Source organism: Balaenoptera borealis (assembly GCF_965194805.1).
Source record: "Balaenoptera borealis genome assembly, chromosome: 3".
In the NCBI taxonomy this organism is placed as follows: Eukaryota; Metazoa; Chordata; class Mammalia; order Artiodactyla; family Balaenopteridae; genus Balaenoptera; species Balaenoptera borealis.
Genome location: NC_138866.1, coordinates 15,712,506 through 15,736,812, shown reverse-complemented (window position 1 = coordinate 15,736,812; position 24,307 = coordinate 15,712,506). Strand labels below are relative to the sequence as shown.

Here is a 24,307-nt window from a genome sequence, read left to right as displayed (position 1 = left end):
GAATAGCCCGAAATACTGAATTTAACGGAAGAGATTGTTTTAAACACAAAGACACGTGATTATCTTCTGTGAGCTAGCTTATGATTTTTTCCTTTCCTGTTCTATTGTCAGAAACGTTGTCCCCAAACACATGTGAATTCTACATCTCTGACCAAAGACCTAAACTCTTCTCTGTTTACACAGAAATAATTCCCTAGGTTAATGCCTGCAAATTACATTTATTAAATTAAAAAAAAAATCCAAGAAGACTGTTGGGGGGCGTGGAGTGCCAAGTGCATGATTCCGTGCCCCAGACTCTTCTTAGGGGGAACCAGAGGGGATCATGCCAGCAGGAGGGATTTCAGGATAATTCAGGAGGAGTGGGCACGGAGGGGACAGCTGGAGTGTCGCTTTCAAACCTCAGTCCCTCATGCCAGACACCCGAATAGAACAGAGTAGGAAAAAATAGAACAAAAGCATGAGCAGATGTGAGCCCAGAATGCCAGGTGTCATCTTTGTTGTGATGGAAAAAGGAGAGAGGAAGGAGGGGACCAACTCCCTGGAGCCACGACCTTAAACATGGGGCCAGTTCTCGGTCACAGATACTCAAGATGATACACAAAAAGCCTGCTGCCTCCAGTTTCAGGGTTTCTCCCTCGGTATTTCTCCTCTCGCCGGCCTCCTCGCGCCCCCGGGCCCTTCTCTCTCACCTCTGTCCACCCTCCCTCTCACCCCACATTTGCTCTGTGCACACAATCACAGGCTCAGAAAAGACCATTCCTGTTGCTCCTGCCTCCGTGGGAAACTGAGGATGCTTCCCACAGCCCTCAGGGGAGCTGCGTTTTCACCCTGTAAGGGGAAAGCTGCTCTCTTGGCCAGGAGAGTTCATCCTGCCCCAGGGCATAGGGAAAGGGGGTGGAGGGTATATGATGTGCCTGTATTTTTGTTAGAAAATGTTCCTCTTTGTTCCAGAAATCATTCTCTGGCTCTGCTGGCTTCCTTTTTTCAGTACAAAAGGAGTCAGCTTAGCCAAGGATTATGAGCAATTTGGGAGGTACGATTTCCCTGCCAAGTTGCAAAGAAAATGCAACTGGTGAGGCAATAAAAGGATCAGGGAAGAGTGATGGCCCAGGAGTCTGCTGAAAGCAGCAGCCAGAACCACAGGGGGACATGAAATGCAGAGTCCAAGAGGCAATGCAAAGAGCTCTCCAGCTGAGCTCCAGCATCTAATCACAGGAAGCCCCGGGTGCAGGGCTTAAGAAGCAGATGTTCTCAGCCTGCATCCCGGTAGCCCCACCAGCAGCATCGGGCATGCCATTCATGTTCCCCGCCCTGAGCCGGCTCTCCCTTGCCTTTCTGCTATCACACTGCCCTCCCCCCACCCCACCCCCACCCCCACCCCTCAGCCTCCTTGGCTGATTTCTCCTCTCCCTGCTCTCCTCTTCCTGACCTCCAAACTCAGAACATCCCAGGGCTCAATCCTTGGACCTCTCTTCCACACAATTCTCACTCTTTAGCTGATCTCATCCACGCTGCAAGGACCATCCACATGCTGATGACTCTCCCCTTTATCCCCGACTCATCTATCCACCTGCCTGCTCAGCAGCTGTATTTGGGTGTCTGACAGGCATCTCAAACTTAACATGTCCCAAACAGAACTCTTGGTCTTCTGACCAAAACCCATACCTCCTCCCCTCTTATTCATCTCAGTAGATGGAAAAACCATTCTTCCAACTGCTCAGACTAAAATCTCAGAGTCATCCTTGAACTTCCCTCTTTTATTTAGACCATCAGCAAAGCCTATTGGTCAACTTCTAAGTCTATCTAGAATGCAACCGCTTGTTACCACCTCATCACTCCCATCCCGGTACCAACCTCCACCCCTCTGCATCTGGACCATCACAATAACCTTCCTACTGGTCTCCAAGTTTCCACCCTTTCTGCAATGTGCTCCACTGGACCTGGGAGTCAGAGCAGACCATTTCCCTGTTTAAATCTTCCAAGGATTTCCAATCTCACTCAGCATAACTTCCTGCACAATCTGTCCTCTGCTGTCCACCATGTCTTGTTTTTATTCTTAGCACTTTGTCATACCCGCCATGTTAAATATCTGTTTTATTGTCTAGAACAGGAATCAACGAACTACAACACCCAGGCCAACCATCTGTTTCATAAATAAAGTTCTGTTGGAGACAGTCATGTCCACTCATTTATATTTTATCTATGGACGCTTTAGTACAGAAACAGCAGAGTTGAGAGTTGTACCCAGAGACCCATGGCCTGCAAAGCCTAAAATATTTATGGTCTGACCATTTACACAGACCATAAATATATTGACAGACAGCCCCTCACACAACTCCCAGAATTCCCCTGGGGAGGGGACGCCTATGGCTTAGACAGTGCAGAACATTACAGTGTGGGTACTTGAAAAGGAAAACATGACCTTATTTTGGATCACACTTTTGAGACCAGGACATTTAGCTTATAATAAAATTAGCAATTTAAAGGTTATTATTTTAATGATCACCATCGAGTATTCATGTATTTATTCATTCAGTATATATTGATTGTGTGCCTGCCATATGCCCATTATTGGGAGGGTAACAGAGATAGAATAATGAGCCCAACAGACATGGCTGTGTTTTTGGAAGCTTGTGGTCTAGTGGAGAAGGCAGACAAAAAACAGAAATTAAACAAATGTTTATGTGCTTGTAAATTCTACGAAGGAGAAGCACAGGGAGGGAAACACAATGAAAGAAAGAGAGGGAGGTAGGAAGGAAGGGAGGGAGGAAGGGAGGAAGGAAGGGAGGGAAGGAGGGAGGAAGAAAGGAAGGAAGGGAGGGAGGTAGGAAGAAAGGGAGGGAAGGAGGGAGGAAGAAAGGAAGGGAGGGAGGGAGGAAGGAAGGGAGGGAGGGAGGTAGGAAGAAAGGGAGGGAGAGAGGGAGAGAGGGAGGAAGGGAGAGAGGGAGAAAGAAAGGAAGGAAGGGAGGGAGGGAGGGAGGAAGGAAGGAAGGAAAGGAGGGAGGGAGGAAGGGAGGAAGGAAGGAAGGGAGGAAGGGAGGGAGAAAGGAAGGAAGAAAGGAAGGAAGGAAGGAAGGAAAGGAGGGAGGGAGGAAGGGAAGGGAGGAAGGAAGGAAGGAAGGAAAGGAGGGAGGGAGGAAGGATGGAAGGGAGGAAGGAAGGAGGAAGGAAAGAAAGAGAGAGAGATGGAGAGGAAGGGAGGAAGGGAGTAAGAAATGAAGAAACAAGAAAGAATGGATGCTGCAACTTCTCCACACTCCTAATTTCATCCGACCCACTGTGATTGTCTGGTCTAAGGAACGTGCCTTATTCATAGCTAATTGGCTGGGTAACTCCATCTTACATTCCTAATCAATCTCCTTCCTTTGATCCGGAAAAGGACCCCACTCTTTGCAGGCCCCCAAGGCCCATTCCACACAATCATGACACCACACCCATATAGTAAGGAGAGATCTTCTCTTCCCAACCTCATTCACCAGACCGGGTGACTTCTAGGTGACTTGCTAAAAATGGGAAGATGATCCAGCCTCCCAGCAGCCTCCATGACCATGACAGTACAGTTCCATGGATTCATTAGCTGTTTTATAAATATATCCAAAGAAGCCGATTCTCTGGTGGTCCCACTCAGTGGTGATACGAACATGGAATGGACTTATTTTCTCCAGTAACTTCCCTGCCCCAAAAGAATCTGCTCTGCAAATATCTCCCTGCTGGAGAAGGGGATTGTAATAATATCTCAGCCCATTCCATCACTTTTTGGTCACTTTCAATTATTAGAACAATATAGTTCCAGTTCCTGAAGACTCAATCTTCATTTTAACTCTTCAGACTCATACTTGATTCAAAGCCCTCTCTGCAAGGCAGCCTAGATCCTCTGCCCTGTGGGTCCCCCCCACTCTCTCTGTCTCTTTTCTGTTTCCTACTGCTGTGGTGTTGGAACAGGAGGACAGAGAGCTGCCTGGGGCCGAGGACCAGCCCCTCTCAGTTGGTGGCCCCTGTTTCTCTGTCAAAGGCTGACTAGACATCAGTCGTCTCCAGGGGATGGGGCTTCAAAACGGACTCTCAGGAGCACATTTGTGGATTCTTGTGAGGGAGAGTAGTCCTCAGGGCCTCTGCCCCCAGGAAGTCCTGCTGGGTCTGTCCTTATCCCGGCTCCCTCAGCAACCCCAGAGGAGGCACCCCAGAGGAGGCTGCAGGGACCCATCTCCAGTAGGTACTCTCTCTCAGGGAGATCTGAGAAAGGCAGCCAGCCACCCCTTCTGGGCCATGTCCTAGAACAAAGGATGTCCCTGCCGGGCCCACAGAGGTTGTGCAGGCAGCTTCAGCGGAGCTGTCTCTGGGAATTCCACCTGCACAGCCCAGCAGCCTGGGAGCCCAGGCGGAGGAGACCACTAGTTCCCACACTAGTGGGAGACGGGATGGTTTAGACTCCTTCTTTGGATTTGGGAGCCTCCTACCCCTTATTTTGGGACAGAGAGCAAAAGGAATAGTCTCTCTTCACCAATAATGCTCACACACACATACACACATCAAGAGGCTGCCTCTCCCTTGCCCCCAGCCCCTCTCCACCAGGAGAGGGTTAGGGCGACAGGATAAGGCCACTTCTCCAGCTGGTGTTATCTTGGAAAGCCCTGCAGAGAGGGGCTGGGTCCACCTGCTAGCAGTTCTCTGAATTTGGAACATGGGGTCCTTAGCATCATTGGGTGTCAGCCATGGGGCTTTGTGGGCAATTCTAGGGAGAGATGATTGCACTCCACGGCCAACACCAGGCTGTTACACTATTTTAACAGCTCAAGACCAAATGGGTGAGAGCATCAGAATTCAAACATATCACACTGAAAAGATGGGAAAAGCCCAAGGGAGGACCCCCTGGTTCCCTGGTTGGAGCCATCAAAGCTCGGTGACATCTCAGCTGGTAACAACTCATCTGTCAGCAGCTCAACCACACACTCACTAACAACCAACAGAACAGGAATGTCACCTTAGGTGGCACCAGCAGGGGCACCAGACATGGGGGGCTTGTCTCCCTGTTCTCAGTGCCAGCCACACCGAACATTCGACAGTTACCGAGTCCCAGAGTCGGATGGGCACTTGGGAATCAAACATGGACGGCACCCCACCACCACCACCTTGAGTGACTGTGAGCCTTAGGGGGGAAATGGATCCAACAACAAACCCCCTCGCCATAGGGGAAAGCGCCACAGCAGAGGCTGGCAGCTCCCGAGAGAACCAAGAAACCTTCTCAGAGGCATAGCATATGTCCTGATTTTTGAAGCATAGCTAGATCAAGAGGGAAATGTCAGGAGGAGATGAGCCGAGGAGACAATACATCAGCTTTTCAAACAAGACTATAAGGGGGTGTCTGCTTCACCTTCACATGCCCAAGACCTGAGGACCCCGGAAATCACCTCCACAGACAATAAATGGATACCATTATCCAAAATGGTCCATGCCAGCCACCTTTCTGTATTTGAAAAGCTTTGGAGTGGGACAAGAATTACACTTCCTGGAAGTTGATTCTGACCTAGAATTAGAAACAATTGGTGGCAGTTCTAGAAAGGCAGATTTGGGGCTCAAAACAACTAATTTCTAATGATCGTAACTTTCCTACAATGAAGACATCTCCAGGCAAGTAGGGACACCTATCATTAGAGGGATCAGGCAGCAGCTAAACCATCACAGGTCAGAGCTGCAGAAGCAGGGGTTCTCCTCTCATCCAGCCTCCGAAACACCTTCCAAGTAACTCGAAGATTTGCTGATTCTGTTCTGAAGAGAGTACCACTCGTTTGGATGCCTCATTTCCAACACGTGTATTGAACAGTAATCTCTAGAATCCACAGATCATCAGAACAGGAAAAATCTGCCAAAGAGCACTGTTTATGAAAAGAGCTTATATGTCAAATTATTCATTATTTGCCTGCACCTATGGCCAAAGGACTGGAATTCTTGCTTTGAGGCTTCAGTGATGGAGGAAAGAAGGTTGCTGTCAAAAATATTTAAAATATAACTTCTTATTTTTATGTCACTAATGATAAAGAGAGGCGCTTTCTTCCCGCAAAACTACTTTTTTTAACTTTCCTTTGTGGTTGCCATGGTGATTTGAGCTGGTGCCTGACTCCTGCTATGAGACCCGGGCTCCCTGCTGTGGTCCAGCGTGTTCATGGCTGACACTCCCAGTTTCTCTTCAGGGACCTTGGGGTTCTGTTTGAAACGCTACGTGGTACATTATAAACACACATACCTACACATACACAAATACAAGACAGTGCAAAGTAAGTAAAATCACCAGAAATCCCATTCAAAGAGGACTTCTGTTAATGTTGTGAACATACTCTGGAAAATTCTCTTGTTGCCTCTATTATTTAATGTGTGTGGGCTCACATGTACACCGCTTTTTACATAAAATGGATCATAATGTACTTGATCTTTTGAAACCTTAATTTATCTCTTGAAATGTCATGTGATGGTCATTGATCTTGAGCAACAAACATAATAACATCTAATATTCATTGAGAGCTCAAAAGGAGACATTGTATTAACTCATTTAATTCTCATAAAACCCCAGTCAAGAAGGTTATCTATTATGTCTACTTTGCTGTTATTATCTCTATTTTCCAAATGGCAAAACTGAGTACATTCCAAGATCTCAAAGCTAGTAAGTGGTAGAATCGGGGTTCAAACCCAGGCTCTCTAGTTCCAAAGCCTGTGCACTTAATTGCCACATGACACTGTCCCTGAGAATGCCCCTCTTTTTCAAAGGCTATTTTGTGGTGTAAATGCACTGCCATTTATTTCCTCAGTCCCCATTTGATGGGCATTTAGTTTGCAATATTTTGCAACTGAAAGCAACACTCTGATAGCAGTACTCTGATGCTTGGATATGCCTCCTGTTACCGTCGTGAGATGATTTCCTTCTTTGGCAGAGACTCCTCAAAGCAGGATTGCTAAATCAGGGGATTGATCTGCCTTTTACAAAGGTTTTCTGACCTTACAGTGGAATGAGGGTGCCTCTTCCGCCCACATCCTGGCCGATACCAATTTTGTCATTGGTAATTTCAGTTGCAGTTTTTGACTGTAAAAAGGTTGACAGCTTTTCATTTCTATTGACCTCCTGGTTTTCTTCTTTTGAGTTACATGTCTTTTCCTTTGCCTGTTTTTTTAAATTAGCACCCTTATCTTTTCCTGGTTAACTTCTCACAGCTCTCACTGTGTACATGCCAGGGGGCATCAATATGGGCAGTAGATTGGCTCCTTCAGCACCTACCCTAACCTCCTCCTGTTCCAGGAGAGCTGAAAACCACACTTTCCAGACCCCCTTGCAGCTAAGATTGCAAATGTGCTATTGTTCTACCCCTGGGACATGCTGGCAGGAAACTTGAGAAATTGAGTCGGCACACCAGGTACATGTGGCATTCACGTTTGTTGCTCTGGTGTCACTGGGCTCCATGGGGCTTGTGAGTCAACAGTGCTGGCTAAAGCTTCTTGATCTTTGGCTCACAACAGTGACCCTGGGATCCAGTGACCATGGCAGGAGACAGCAGCTTCCTCTGCAGCTTCCTCGGTGAACCAGAGCAGCAGTTGCCCTGGCAGGCCAGCTCTGAGATCTCCTCCGTCTGCCCTCCCAACAATTCAGGAACCGCTTAATTCCTTGTAGTAAATCCCTTCCTGCTTAACGAGCCAGAGTGGGTTCTATAATCTGCAACTGAACCACTAAATGTTAAACCATGCTAAACATGTCTTAAAATATTTTTCCAAGTTTGCCATTTAACTTACAATACTGTTTCTGCTGTTCCCTTGCCATTTAAACAATATTTTGTTTGTAGTCATATTTTAAAACTCTTTATCTTCATTTATGGCATCCCTGGAAAAAGTTTTTCCATGGCAAGTTGATAAATGCTATATTTTCTTTCAGTACAATTATTACTTACTATTTGCAATTTGTATGTGTGTATTGGAGGAGAGAGGGGCACAAGAACTATGACAACTGCTGTAATCAAATAATCCCGGTGATTTTTAAATGTCATCTATAGACACTTGAATGCAGACTTCATTCTATCACAAGGGTTGGCAAATTTTTTCTGTAAAGGAACAGACAGTAAATATTTTTTGGACTGCTCAAATGGTCTCCATTGCAACTACTCAGCTCTGCATTTGTACCATGAAAGTTGCCATAGATTATATGTAAATGGATGGGCGTGGCTGTATTTGGCCTGCTAGTCTTAGATTACCGACCCCTGTTCTACATCCCCTATTTGTTTATTCCTGGGCCATTATCATGCTCACTGCATGACTACAACTTTAAACTCTTTCTCATTATACTTCTTTACAAGTCTTTTCTGGCTATTCTTGAATATCTATTTCTCTAGAGGAACTTTAGAATTGTTTTTTCAAGAGAAGAAAATCTTACTGGAATTACAATCAGAGAATTGCTTAATTCATTAATAAATTTAGAGGGAATGTCATCCTTACAAAAGTATCTTCCAATCTGCATTTATTCAAGTCTACTATTATCAAGAATTTTGTTCCTAAAGGGGCAATGTAGGCACAAAGTCCAGTCCTAGTACTATCACTTCCTGGCGGTGTGACTTTGGGCAAGTTACTTCTCTGTGCTTTTATTTTCTCATCAGTAAAATGTGAATAGTAGCATTTCTCTTGCAAGGTGTTGGGAGAATTCAATGATTTGCCTGGAACATAGAAAGCATTGTTCACCTGGTGCTCTAAACTTGTTGTCACATCTGTTAAATCATATTGGTTATTGCTGTGGGCATCCCATCTATTTCTAACTTTAAAAACTGGTTCTAGTGTTTCACCATCAAGCATAATGAAAACCTATTGAAATTTCCCTAATGTGATCTATTACTATTTTACTGTTTTATTTATCCAGAATATATACTGACTTTTATCAAATGCCTTTGCCACATCTATTGAAATCACCATACTTTTCCCTCTTCTTTATCCATCAAAATAGACAATTACTCTAGCAGATTTCCCCTATTGATCCATCTTTGATTTGTTAAAATGAACCTCTCTAGGCCACGGTGCTAACCTTTTATGCATTGCTATGCTTTAGTTGCTTATGCTTTATTTGGGAATTTTATATCAGTGTTCTTAGGAAAGATTAAATTGCTTAACTAACTGTTTTGTTTTTTTTTAAACATATTTATTGGAGTATAATTGCTTTACAATGGTGTGTCAGTTTCTGCTTTATGAAAAAGTGAATCAGCTACACATATACATATATCCCTTAACTAACTGTTTTTAAGAGATACCCTCACCCATTATTTTATACCAATGGTGTGCTTGCTTCAGAAAGATAATTCAGAAGCTTTACTTCTTTTTCTCTGTTCTAGAACCCTTTTAAACAGCCTTGGAACCATCTGGTCCTCAATATTTTAAAATTATCCAAGCGGACACTGTTTGTGCCTGATGTTTTACAGCAAATGGCTCAATTTCTTCCATGATAATTGATCGCTTTCTTTTTTCTTTTCAATTCATCTTGAGTCAGTTTTATTAAGGCCATTTCTTACAAAAGCATTCATTTAGCCTATTTTTTCCACTTGTTAGAAGATAATCTGTGCTCAGATTTACTGGTTACAGAAAAGCCATAAAAATTTTCTAGTTCACATTTGTTTAGCTTTAATTATTTCTTTCCTTAGGTTTATTCATTAAGTTTTAATTAAAAAGAAAAATAGTCCACTGTTATATATACCTCACTCTGTGATTTCATAGAAGCCTTCCGTGCCCTGTCCTCCGCACCCCAACCGAATGCACGGTCTTTAACAGTCCTTACAAATGCCGCCCAATATGAGCAGAAGCCCCCAGGCTACATGAGCCAGGACACAGGAAGGGGAGAAAGGCAAAGAAAAACAATGGTCACTGGGGCAGGAGCCCACAAGAATGACTCTCAACGCCGACTACACATCAGAATCACCTGGGATGCTTTTAAAATAAATGCCAGTGCCTGGACCTCTCTCCAAACTACTAAAACCAGACCCTTAGGGGTGGAACCTGGGCATCCATATTTTAGGTGTCCTCAGATGATGATTCTATGTGCACCCATGGTCCAGAACAACCAGGCTCTAGAAATATGGAGGGAGGGAAAAAATAAAACCTTTAAAGGAATGTGGCATCATGGTCTCCAACCCACATCCACTCAAAGACTTGAGCCCTAGATCAAGTCAGTCCCATGGATCAGCTTTAGGGGTTCTGTTCCAGACACAGTGGCTTAGGTCTCGCCGTAGGAGTCTGACAAACAGGATCTCATCCTCACCACCTAACACAGACTTCTGGCATTAGTAATGCCTCAGGGGGAAAATAAAAAATCCCATACACAAAAATCGAAAACTTCTGTCCCAACAAGGTGGAAGAGCAGTGCCTGAGGCATAGAAACCAGAGTCAGTTCTTGGGGCTCACTGCTCTCCTCTGCGTCTGCGCAAAGGCACCATTTCCTCTGAAAGGTTTAGCATCATGGGAATAAACCCTGGAAATAAGATTTCAATGTCTCTCATCTATGATCTAGAAGTGATACGCCACAGGATGGCATTTTCAAATGGAACATACGGTTCGGAAGAAAGTCCCTTGACTCTCAAACAAGATAAGGTAGAAACTTTATTGCACAATTATTCTCCACTCAACCTCATTCTTTTCCTCCCCAAATACCCAACCATCTTTAACTAACCCAGCAGGTCAGTCTTTTCCTATTTTATTCTTCCATTATTTTTTAAGGCTCAGTAACTTATCTTTAGTGCTGGATAACATGTCAGCTAGTCAGGCTTTTAAAATTCCCCACATTTAAGCTAACAGTAGTTTTATACATTTCATATGATAATCAATGGCAACCCCGAAACCTCCAGCCTCCCTAGTAATTCAGGATGGAGTCAGACAGAGTAATCCACGTCCTAACACTCACTATGTTTCTATCCTTGGGCACGTTTTCAAATTTTAGTTTTAAATATTACCTACATCATGGGATAGTTATGAAGATGGAATGAGATAACTCATGAAAAGTGCTTCAGACAGTGCCTGCCGCCTCGTAAACACTACGTCCACTCATCCAACAGCTATTTATTTGTTGTGTTCTGTAGTATGCATCACGGACTGGGCTAGGCACAACGGATAGAGTGATGAGGAAAATCAAACTTGATCCCTGCTTCCATGGAGCTTACAAACTAATTCTCAATAGATGCCGGCTTTTATTATTTCAAGATGCTAAGAGTGGGAATGATCCTTTCGCTGCTAAAAATAAATAGTGTGAGCGGTACAGTAGGAATTTGCAGCTTTTTACTTGGGCTTGCTTATTCCCAGATGGCAGGTATTTGCAGAGTTAAGTTTCATGGAAAGAAACAAATGCAGCCCTGAAGGGCTGGATAGCTTTCTGACTTCAATTAAACTTGAAATGACAGGGTTTGGGGCAGGGGGTGGGTACAGGTATAGGCTGAGACAACCAACTTCCTGCTTCCAAGAAGTCTTCGCAGTGCATTATAACTTTTAAGTCACTTCGCGTCTCTGTGCTTTAGTTTCTTCCTCCGCCAAATGAAGATAATGTGCCAGACTCTAAGATCCCTGCCAGCTCCAACATTTTCCAGTAATTTTAAGTGTGTGTATGTGGCTTTTGTTTTTCCCTAAAAACAATGATGATTCAGGTCTGCCAGATTTACTATAGCAGTACTGAAAATCACTAGGCAAAATGCTTTTCCACAGATTGAGATCTTAAATAACACTAACAAAGATAAGCACCAGGTGGCAGAGGCTGGTAGCTGTTGGCCCCAATATTCACTTGCCCTTTCTCCTGGGCAACTGAACCCAAATTTATTTGGAGTGTCAACGTGCACAGCTAAAAGACCTTAATTCCCAGCCTCTCTGGTGACTCTGGCTAGAATGTCACTAAATTCCAGTCAATGACATGTCCATTGGTCTTTCCAGTACACCTTCTCAAATGGGAAGGGCCAGGCCCTTTTTCCCCTCAGGAAGAGCAGTCAACAAGAAGCATATATGGGAAGAAAAATGCTACTGAAACATGCAAAAGAGTAATTTTCAAAAGTCAATTATTTTTAGCAAGCTTTTTACTTAAACATCACCATAAGCCAACAAGCCATATGCACTCTCTTTAGAGGATTAGGTAAATGGTTCTTACACCCTTTATACTGCTAGGGGAGGGAAATGTCATCACAGAGTAATTGTAGGCTTTTCATTCGACTTTCATTCACAAATGTTTATGATCATTGAAGGTTTCCCATGCACTCTTCTATCCTCTATAAAAAATAGCCAAAAATCCTTGTGTCTTAAGTTACATTTTTATTAGAAAATGTAATGCAGTACTCCAAATGGAAGATTTTATCTACTTCCATTTAAGAATGCCAAAATGCACTTCTATGATAAAGGCATCTGTATTAGAGCTCTCCAGAGAAACAGGACCACCATGATGTATACATCTAGAGAGAGAGATCTATTTTAAGGAATTGGCTCGCACAACTGGGAAGGCTTGGCAAGTCCAAAATCTGCCGAGTAGGCCAGCAGGCTGGAGACCCAGGGAAGAGTTGCAGTTTGAGTCCAAAAGCCATCCACTGGCAGATTTCCCTCTTCTTCAAGGAAGTTCAGTCTTTTTTTAAATTAAGGCCTTCAGCTGACTGCATGAGGCTCATGCACGTTATGGAGGGTAATCTGCTTCACTAAAAGTCTACTCATTTAAATGTTCGTCTCATCTAAAAAATACCTTCACAGAAACATCTAGAATAATACTTGACCAAATATCTGGGTATCATGGCTTAGCCAAGTTGACACATAAAATTAAACATTCTAGCATCTTAGGTAATTTTCTTTGCAAACCTTAATTATTTGCGAAGGTAATCACAGTTTATGTAAATCTGTCACAGAGGGTATGCAGGAAGAGACTTTGGGAGGCTCTGTGGCCTGGACTGGCCGGGGGAGGCTATACCTGAGAAACTGATCTTCAACTTACCCAGTCTTACAGGAAATTCTCAGATGATCCTGGGGTTGTTACCAGTTACACAGAAGGAGTAGCCAGGCACACCTCTAGTCTCCAGAGCAATTGGAAAGAGACAAGAGGGTAGAGATACCCTGAATCCCATTTGTAAACAATCTGACCATATTCCCACCCCTGTTAGACAGTATCAAAAACAGCTGAGAAATCTTATGAGCCTTCAGGGCCAGAAAGTGTGCAACCCCACCTGGGAGGATGCCATAGTGTCCCCCACACTGAAGAGCCATACACAGGTAAGTTTAGTATCATTTACATACTTTAAGGGAAATTGTATCCTCTGCCTATGTCTAGTAGGGTCTTGCAATTGATTGGCTGACAGCCTGTTTGTTATGAAACAGAGCAGTAAATCCACTGCAGCAATATCATAAATGCCAAAGTCCACACTGATTCCCAAAGCACATGATACCACCTTGCATATCAATCTTTAACACGGGCTTAAAAACACTCCCCACATTGTGTTCAATACCTACCACACAATTCAAAAACATTAATCAGTGCAATCTGTGAAACAGATGCAGAAAGTAATAAACTGTCTCTCCAGTATAATCTTCAAATCGCTGAATTTCATGCTTCCCTCCCTCAGTGAATGTGAAAATTATAAATATCCTGTTGGAATAAAATCACTTCAAGCTTCTCGCCCAACAATCCCCACAATTCCTCAAAGTGTTTGCATTTTTTTCTAGTTGAGTAACAATTATCAAGTATATGGAGCATCAAGTTCAATTTTTTTGGAGAAGGAAGGAAAAAGGGAGGAAGAGAGAAGGAAGGAACAATAAGGTGGAACAGGAGGGAGAAGGAGGAGGAGAAGGAAGAGGAAGGAGAAGAGGAAGAAGGAGGGGGCTGAGGAAGAAGGATGAGGAGGAGGAGGGGGAGGAGAAGGAGGATGATGGTGACGTGATGATGAGGAGGAGAAAAAGAAGGAGAAGAAGGAGGAGGAGGAGGAGAACGTGTTTTAAAACAGCTTCAAACTATCCATGGGCTAGAATAAAGCAAAAAGGCTATTTTCAGAATAATAAAATCAAATTATAATACTTCTGACATACAGAGAAAACAAGTATTTCTTTCAAGTGAAAGAAAAATATCAAGATAAGAGAAAAATCAAGTGTTAGAAAGAATCCACCTATGAGCAAAACTGGGGCTTCTAAATCATGCCTCTTGATTACCGCTTGACTCTAGTCTAACTTACCACAATGTTTGGACGCCATGATAGTTTGAAATATTACTAATAGTCCTGTGAGAATGATAAACTAGTCTTTTTTAAGCAGGTCACATATCTCGAAGAATGGCATCTGCCATAAAGCTTATCTATGTTACTTTAGAAGGAAGTAAAATACCATTTGCAAAATGATTTCACTCGAGGAAGCCATTTTGCTGGAGTGAAAACGTACAAGGCATTGTATGGTCATCTGCACTATGGGAAACAATGGATAGCAAACCGTACTGATTTGGAAAAAAAATTACCTCTTCAGGTAAGCAAGATTTGAATTAAATAAAGAAACGCAGATTTACAAGCCACAGAATTACAGAGCAAGAGCTGGAAGGAGTCTCAGCAAGCAGCCTCGCTTCTCTGCTTATAGAAACAGCAGCTTCAGCCCAGAAGGCTTAAGAGATTCAATCAGCCAATGAGTAAGAGAGCAGGCGTTGAACCCAGACCTTAGGACTCACGTTCAATACCATTATCGTGGCGCTCCTCCAAGTGTGACTTTTAGGTGTCTGCTATGATCTGAATGTTTATGTCTCCCCCAAATTCATATGTTGAAATCCTAATGCCCAATATGATGGTATTGGGATGTGGGGCATTTGGGAGGTGATTAGGTCATGAGGGTAAGGGATTATTATTTTCATAAAAGGGCTCCAGAGAGCTCCCTAGCCCCTTCCACTGCATGAGGACTCAGTGAAGAGCCGCTATGAGCCAGAAGGGGAGCCCTCACCAGAAGGGGCGCATGCTAGTGCCTGGATCTTGGACTTCACAGCCTCCAGAACTGTAAGAAATAAATGTTTGTTGTTTATAAGCCACCCAGTGTGTGGTGTTTTGTTCTAGCAGCCAAATAGCTAAGACAGTATGTGAAGTAACTTTAGCCATTTACAAAGTGTTTTCATCTAGAGGCTTGGTTTGTCTGCTTTAATAAATACAATTCATGGTTCCCAGTACCCATATATAAACACAGTGTATCAAATCAAACCTGACCAGAAATCAAGTCCTTGCTGAGCACCTATTAATACTGTGCACCAATACAGGGAATGCAGAAGCATGAGACATTCCTCACCCAAAGGGTTAAAAGCTACTCGAGAAGATCATACTGCCACCTGAAACAGCGTGAAAGTTATAATGACATGTGGTTCATATTATTAGTGTTAAAAGATTTTGGAAAAGACCATGAAGGCTAAATATTAAATTAAACGAATGGAGAGTTCCATTTTCAGCCATGAAAGAATAGTAACTAGAAATGGACCAGTCCTTCCGCTGTAACCGACTGTTTCAGAAAGTAGACAACACACCCCAGGACTGTGATCCCTGAAAGAAGGGAAATAAATGAGGCAAGCCCTGTGATCCCCTATTTCTACGTGGAGGAATTTATCAGATTCCAGTACACAGAGGGGAAATACAGAGTATGGGGGCGGGGTCTTATAGAGCCGTGGAGATAAGGTTCAGAGTTGAAGGAGGCTGAGACACCTGAAATTTGCAGTGCAGAGCACCTGGGAGAAGGAGGCTACGCAGAATGAGGTCCAGAAATCTGCAGAGGGGTCCATTTGCATCTTTGGCTCTAGGCTAAGCTATGTATTCATAGTGTGAATCTCCATGGGCCAGGCAAAGCATCACCAGGGAGAGAATAGTTACAAAGGACCTAGTAGCTGAACAACCAATAAAATTCTCACAGAGCTGGGAGATCCTCAAGATCTGAACTATAGTGGAGCTGTATAGTGGTGAACTCATTCAACTCCCAGAGAATTCCACGCTTTAAGAACAGAGCTACTCCAGACCTGGAGTAAAGGCTACTCTGGATCTGCCCTGACAAAGCTCTAAAAGCTCCAAAAGAATCAAACTGTCAGAGCTGAAAGGAGAAATAGAAAACACAATTGTATTCAGAGACTTTAACACTCCCCTCTCAATAATTTATAGAACAAGTGGACAGAAAATCAATAAGGACATAGACTTCTTAAACAACACTATCAACCAACATGACTTAATATTTTAAAACATTACAGTCATACACGGCAGAATCTGTATTCTTTTTCAAGGGGACATCAACTAAGATAAATTGGGTCATAAAACAAGTTGATATATATTTTAAATAATTGAAATCAAACAGAATATTCTCTGACCAAAGCATATTCTCTAACATAATGAAGTTAAATATCAATAATAAAAAAGAAATCTAAAACATCCTCAAATAATTGGAAATTAACCACCATGCTTCTAATTAACACAAAGGTCAAAAAACACAAGGGAAATTAGAAAACATTTTGAACTGAATGAAAATAAAAACATGACATATCAAGATATGGGAGATCCAGTTACATTAGTGGTTAGAGAAAATTTTAGTATTAAATGCCTATATCTAAGAAAAAGAAGATCCAAAATCAAAAATCTAAGCTGACATCTTAAGATGCTAGAAAAAGAGAAAATTAAACCCAAAGTTGAAGAAAATAAATAACAAAGGTACAAGCAGCAATCAATAAAATAGAAAATAAAGAAACCTAAGGAAAAAAATCTAAGAAACCAAAATCTCGTTCTTTGAAAGATAAATAAAATTTACAAAACTCTAACTATACTAATAAATATAAAAAGAGAAAATGCACAAAGTGGCCATATCAGGAATGTCTTACAGACAATAAAAAGGAAATACTGTAAACCAGTTTATGCCAATAGACAATTTATATAAAATGGACAAATTCCTTGAAAAACACAAATTGCCAAACTGACATAAGGAATTTAAAAATTGGAGAACCCTGTTTCTGTTACAGATTCTCAGCCCCAACTCCTCTTCTTTGACCTGCTTTGTGATACTGGAGCTGGGGCCTGTTAACACTTCTCTTTTGCCAGAGAGCAAGGAGGGTAACGCAGGGACATTCAGAGGAAAGGAGCTTTCATCCTTGAGACCATGTGCTTTCTTCTTCCTGCTCCTGTGGTGTGGGGCTAATAGCAGTCCTGGCGACACCCTGTGATGCACCCCTTCCAGTGAGGGCTGGGACAGCCAGTACTTACCCTCCAGTGATTTTCACCAACACTCCAAGAGTTTTCCCAGACAGTTTCACCAGCACCACAAAAGGTAACTTTCTAGAGAGTTTCAGCAGCATCCCGGGAGGCAGTTTCCCAATGAGTCTCAAATACAGCCCGGAAGGCAGTTTCCTGCTTGCCAGACCCAGTGCTCACCATCCCAGCAAACTCCTATGCCATCCACAGTGCCACAGCCGTCCCGCCTCCAATGAGATCTGAATCCCAGCCTTGCAAGGAAGCCCTCTTCCAAATGTGCTCCTTCCTTGAGCACTTTGCCCCAGTCAAGGAAGTGGCTGGTCTCTACATCTGCCATTTCTGTATTCTTTTGGGGTCTCCTTACCCCTTAGTAGTTAATCCTGTTACTAGTTAGTAACTCTTTACGTTAAGTTTTTCCTAGTGTAGCTTCTGCCTCGTGACTGGACCCTGACCGATACAACTGATGAATTCCATCTAAGATTTAAGAAACTCACAAACTCTTTCAAAAAATAAAGAAGAGGAGGGAACACTTCCCAACTGATTTTATAAAGCACCATCCTGTTACCAAAACCAAACAAAGACATTATACGAAAAAAAAAAAAAACTAGACCAATATTCCACATAAACATAGACACAAAAACCCTTAACCAAATACCCAGAAATCAAATTCACTACTATATAAACAGGGTAATAAACCCCAGTTGGTCATGCTATATCTCATGAATGCAAAGTTGTTTTAATATGTAAATATCAAATATGTGATATACCACCTTAATAAAATAAAGGAGAAAAATCATATAACTATGTTATTAGGTATAGGAAAAGCATTTAATAAATTAAATCTCTATTCATAATAAAATTCTCAGCACACTGTAAATAGAAGGTAACTTTCCTTAGATAAAGGAAATCTACAAAAAAGAAACTCTACAGCTAACATCACACTCAATGACAAAAGACACTTTTCTCCTAAGATCAGGAATAAGGTGAGGACATCTGGTCTTACCACTTCTTCCCTGCCTTGTACTGGAAGTCCTAACCAGTGCAATAAGACAAGAACATCAGAAATAAAGCAGACACACTGGAAATGATAGGGACAGAGTAAAGGGACAAACTAGGTAATTAAATAGTTAATCCCATTAGGGTATTGTAAGTAAAAAAAAAAAAAATGTATGGGAGGCCCCTGTAAGTTAATGATCACTCAAGAAAGCAGGTTTACTTAACCACAAAACCAAGCAGGCCTGCCTAGCAGCAAAACCATGCAACAAAAGCACAAGACATGCCCCAAAACAATAAAACAATGGTGGCAGGAGACTCACATCTTGCCCAGTGAGCTCAGTAAGTTAATGATCCCTAGGACATGCTCTCTGCACACATAAAAAACAATAATTTATGGAAAGGTGCTCATTGTACAGAGACCTGAAATAATTTTTACAGTCCTGGCTTGACCATGTAAGGCCAAAAAACTCCCCTGCCCAACCTGGAGGAGAAGCTGATGATGAAAGCATGACGTCTACTCAAGAATGAAGAAAGTGGTCTTTTCCCCTCCCCAGTTTTCCTTTGATTATAAAGCTGTAGCCCACCAAGTTCTAGGGCACAGCACCCTCTTGCCCACCCACTTGTAAGCCTCAAAAACGTCCTGTTCTAATAAACCACTTCTTATCTATCACTTTGCCTCTCACTGAATTCTTTCTGCACTGAGACATAAAGGACTGGGCTCCTCAGAGCCCCCCGAAACGACACCTATATGTTTCAGAAAGGAAGAAGTAAAACTATCTGTACTCACAGATGATATTATTGTACATGTAGAAAATTCTAAGGATTTTATTTTTTTTTAATGCTACTAAAATAAGTGAATTTAGAAATGCAGTAGGACTGCAGGTTGACAAAAGAAAATCAACTGTATTTCAATGTATGCAAAACAAAGAACTGAAAAATAAAATGAGAAAACAACATTTACAATAGCATCAAAAAATAAAAGATTTAAGGATAAATCTAATAAAATATGTGTAAGACCTGTACACTGAAAACTACAGAAATTGCTGAGAGATATTATAGAAAGCCTAAAAACATGGAGATGGAACATGCTCACGGATTGAAGGGTCAATATTATTAAGATATCCATTCTCCCCATCTGTACTTTCAGTGTGATCCCAATCAAAATTCCAAAAAGGCCTTTGCAGAAATGAGTCTAAAATTTATGGAAGTGTAAAGGACCTAAATTATCCAAAACAATTCTGAAGAACAAAGTTGGGGGATTTAAACTGAGTTCAAAATGTACTATAAAGCTATAGTAATGAAGACAATGTGGTATTTGCCTAAGGATAGACACACAGATCAGTAGAACAGAATAGAGAGTTTATTATTGGTTGTACACATATATGGTCAATTGATTTTTGACCAAGAAAGGTCTTTTCAACAAATGATGCTGGAAAAACTGAATATCCATATAGGAAAAAACTGAACCTCAATCCTCACCTCTCATCATGTACAAAAATAATGCAAAGTGGATCACAGACCTGAATGTAAAAGCTAAATATATTACACTTCTCGAAGACAAAAGAGAAAATCCTTGTGAACTTGGGGCATACAAAGATTTCTCAGAACACCAAAAAAACACCTACCATGAAAGGAAAACATGATAAATTGGACTTCCAAATTAAAATTTTGTACTCTTCAAAAGACATAGACTTGGAGAAAACTGACAAAATACATAACTGATTTAAAAGAAAAATTGCACCTGGAATGTATAAAGAGCTCTTACAACTCAGTAATAAGACAGAGAACCACATTTTTTAAATGAGCAAAAGATTTGAACAAAAAAAAAAGAAAAAGATTGGAACAATCATTTCACAAAAAAAATATATGAATGAGAAATAAGTCCTTGAAAAGATGCCCAGCAGCTAATGCACCTACTACAAACTCACAAGAAAGGGTTAAAATTAAAAAGAATAACAATAGGAAGCACTGTCAAGAATGCAGAGCAACGGAAACTCTCAAACATTTCTAATGGGAGTGTAACATCATACAATTATTTTGGAAAACAGTTTGATAGTTTGATAGTTTCCTATAAAGTTAAACATACACTTTCCAAAAAGATCAAGCAATTTCACTCCTTGGTATTTACCCAGAAAAAGTGAAAACATATGTCCACACAAAGACTTGTACACAAATGTTCACAACAGCTTTATTTGTAATACCAAAAATTGGGGGGACAAACTGTGGTACACCCCTTCAATGGAATACTCTTTGAAATTAGGAGCAAACCTTTGATATACACAGCACATAAACAAATCTCAAACACTTTATGCTGAGTAAAAGAAACCATTCATAAAAGGGTACAAAGTGTATGATGCCACTTTTATAATGTTTTGGAACAAAGAAAACTTATCAACAGTAATAGAAATCAGATTGATGGTTGCCTGGGATCGGGGTGGGGATGAGGGGAAATGACTGCACAGGTATACAAGAGAACTTTCTGGAGTGATGGAAATGTTCAATATCTTGGTTATATCCATTTATCAAGACTCATTGAACTGTAAACTTAAAATGGGAACATTTTATTGTATGTAAGCTATACCTCAATAAAGTTAATTTTAAAAAATATGTAGGGACCTAAACTGGAAATCACTTAGACTTGGTTTTAATTTTAAAATTTTCTCTGTAATCTGATTTACTCTAATATTTAGCTTCTTGTCTCCAATAGTAATACAAAACTTCATGTCAGTTTAGTCTACATTAAATCACTACAAATTCCAAAATTGTAGAATTAGTTCAATAGTTTTAAACTTTCATTATAAAAAATTCCAGAATTTACTTTATCCACATGAATAATTGATTTGCTTCTAGGAGGTACACTAATGATTAGATATAAATTATACTGCATGAGAAATATGCTCACCTATACTTAAATATATTTGTACTTTAACAAAAGAAATGCTTCTAACCACACAAAATATTAGAGGATGATCCAATTCTATGAACTAGATAGGTGTTCCTTTTATTCCAGGCATGAGGAGATAAAAGTGTTCATTAGTTATTTTAGTTTGTCACCAGTGCCACAAGAGAAGACAGACCATGAAAGGCACAATGAAATGAAACACAAGAAAACTGCTACAATTTTACCTTTGGACCCACTCACAGCACTGGCTACATAGGGTTTTCTTCCTCCTTCCAGTCACCTGGGAAAATGATCACAGAGAGTTATAAGGGTCACGAGACTAAAAGTCGGACCCAAGAGAATTAAAAAATGCAGATAACCTAATTAATCTGCTAATATTTATTACTGTAGAAATAGCTTTAGAGGTAGTTTATTAATGGGGCATTTTTCAAATCATCCCACTCCTTATATCCATAATTCAAAAGCATCATCTTAAAAAGGAAAAGAAAAAATACTTTTTAGAGTGTAAGCATAACATGTTGAAGTGGTTTTCAAAAAGCAGAATTTCCAAATTTCACAATTTGTATGGAAACATAAAGACCGCGAATAGCCAAAGCAGTCTTGAGAAAGAAAAACGGAGATGGAAGAATCAGGCTCCCCAACTTCTGACTATACTACAAAGCAACAGTAATCAAGACAGTATGGTACTGGCACAAAAACAGAAATATAGATCAATGGAACAGGATAGAAAGCCTAGAGATAAACCCATGCACATATGGTCACCTTATCTTTGATAAAGGAGGCAAGAATATACAATGGAGAAAAGACAGCCTCTTCATAAGTGGTGCTGGGAAAACTGGACAGCTACATGTAAATGAATGAAATTAGAACACTCCCTAACACCATACACAAAAATAAACTCAAAATGGATTAAAGGCCTAAATGTAAGGCCAGACACTATCAAACTCTTAGAGGAAAACATAGGCAGAACACTCTATGACATACATCACAGCAAGATCCTTTTTGACCCACCTCCTAGAGAAATGGAAATACAAACAAAAATAAACAAATGGGACCTAATGAAACTTCAAAGCTTCTGCACAGCAAAGGAAACCAGAAACAAGATGAAAAGACAACCCTCAGAATGGGAGAAAATATTTGCAAATGAAGCAACTGACAAAGGATTAATCTCCAAAATTTACAAGCAGCTCATGCAGCTCAGTATCAAAAAAACAAACAACTCAATCCAAAAATGGGCAGAAGACCTAAATAGACATTTCTCCAAAGAAGATATACAGATTGCCAACAAACACATGAAAGAATGCTCAACATCATTAATCATTAGAGAAATGCAAATCAAAACTACATTGAGATATCATCTCACACTGGTCAGAATGGCCATCATCAAAAAATCTATAAATAATAAATGCTGGAGAGGGTGTGGAGAAAAGGGAACCCTCTTGCACTCTTGGTGGGAATGTAAATTGGTGCAGCCACTACAGAGAACAGTATGGAGGTTCCTTAAAAAACTAAAAATAGAACTACCATACCACCCAGCAATCCCACTACTGGGCATATACCCCAAGAAAACCATAATTCAAAAAGAGTCATGTACCACAATGTTCATTGCAGCTCTATTTACAATAGCCAGGACGTGGAAGCCACCTAAATGTCCATCGACAGATGAATGGATAAAGAAGATGTGGCAGATATATACAATGGAATATTACTCAGCCATAAAAAGGAACGAAATTGAGTTATTTGTAGTGAGGTGGATGGACCTAGAGTCCGTCATACAGAGTGAAGTAAGTCAGAAAGAGAAAAACAAATACCGTATGCTAACACATATATATGGAATCTAAAAAAAAGAAAAAAAATGGTCATGAAGAACCTAGGGGCAAGACGGGAATAAAGATGCAGACCTACTAGAGAATGGACTTGAGGATACGGGGAGGGGAAAGAGTAAGCTGGGACAAAGTGAGAGAGTGGCATAGACATATATATACTACCAAATGTAAAACAGATAGCTAGTGGGAAGCAGCCGCATAGCACAGGGAGATCAGCTCAGTGCTTTGTGACCACCTAGAGGGGTGGGATAGGGAGGGTGGGAAGGAGGGAGATGCAAGAGGGAAGAGATATGGGGATATATGTATATGTATAGCTGATTCACTTTGTTATAAAGCAGAAACTAACACACCATTATAAAGCAATTATACTCCAATAAAGATGTTAAAAAAAATTATTTTAAATAAAAATAAAATAAAGGTAATACGAACAACAACAACAACAAAAAAAGCAGTATTTCCAGTGTTCTTCAGCTTCCTGTTACAGCAGCATTACCCACGACGAGGACACCAGCTCACTAGATACACAGTCAGCATGAATAGATACATCACAGTGATGATCAAGTCCTTGCCATCTGCATGATCATGTGCAAATAAGATGACGAGAGCTACCTCAGCATTAACACAAGCCTTCGAGGTCTGAACACCCAAACCACTCTGCAGGATGGGACCAACGTACCTAGTGTCCTATCTACGGACGTTATCAGGTCATATTAAAGATTCATCTGTTTCCCCTTGGAATTCTAAAAAAAAAAATCTTCAAGATGATCAAGCAAAAATATATTTTTCTCCTCATTTACTCTTCATTATTTGTAGCTTCCAAAAGGCTCCTATATTGATCCATCAAAACCAGAAATGGCTCTGAACCAAAACCAAAAAGAAAGAAAATCCAGAGAGTGTTCTATGGCACTCTGTATTAGTGTATGGCTTCCACACGAAAGTTATCAAACTGTGCAAATTCAAAGGAGTGAGTTCCAATCGCAGCCCAGCCATTCTTCGGGAAGTTCACAGAGACGTTCTTCCAGAGAGGCTTGCCATTCAGCGTGCCAGAAGAGAAACCACCCTGGAGTGGGGAGAAACACATCCCTTAAAAACATGTGAAACTGATCCTCTGAAGTCTGTTTCTTAATGGATGGCCCACCTACTTAGTGCAACAAATATCCTTCTCACTTAAGATTTACCACAGCAAAATGATTCCACAAGTTTGAGCAAAAGTTTGAAATACAGAAAAAATTTTCTCAAAGGAGATTCTTAACTATTTATATAAACAGTTTCCAAGGTACAAGAATACCTCAATAGTTCCTTGTACTCCACCAAAATGCTGTAAAACCTGCAGAAATGTAACACTTTTCATAACATTATGATAAAATTTTAGATAAAAGCTCACTAAA

The 24,307-nt window shown here is 41.1% G+C and overlaps 1 protein-coding gene across 7 annotated transcripts in view; it reads right to left on the bottom strand.

The window, feature by feature from the left end:
• Nucleotides 1-24,307, bottom strand: part of GALC (galactosylceramidase) — a 105,309-nt gene that overhangs the window by 14,170 nt on the left and 66,832 nt on the right. For 4 of the 7 annotated variants that reach the window (XR_014242220.1, XR_014242223.1, XR_014242224.1 and 1 more), the window contains 2 exons: nt 23,596-23,979; nt 20,352-21,373 (listed from right to left, as the gene is read on the bottom strand). Coding sequence is in view for 1 of the 7 variants with exons in the window: in XM_082383674.1 (XP_082239800.1) it covers nt 23,833-23,979 (147 nt within the window). In the remaining 6 variants the exon portion in view is untranslated. Of the gene's footprint in view, nt 1-20,351; nt 21,374-23,297; nt 23,980-24,307 lie in introns of those variants that run through there. The other 3 variants (XR_014242221.1, XR_014242222.1, XM_082383674.1) reach the window with 2 other exon arrangements.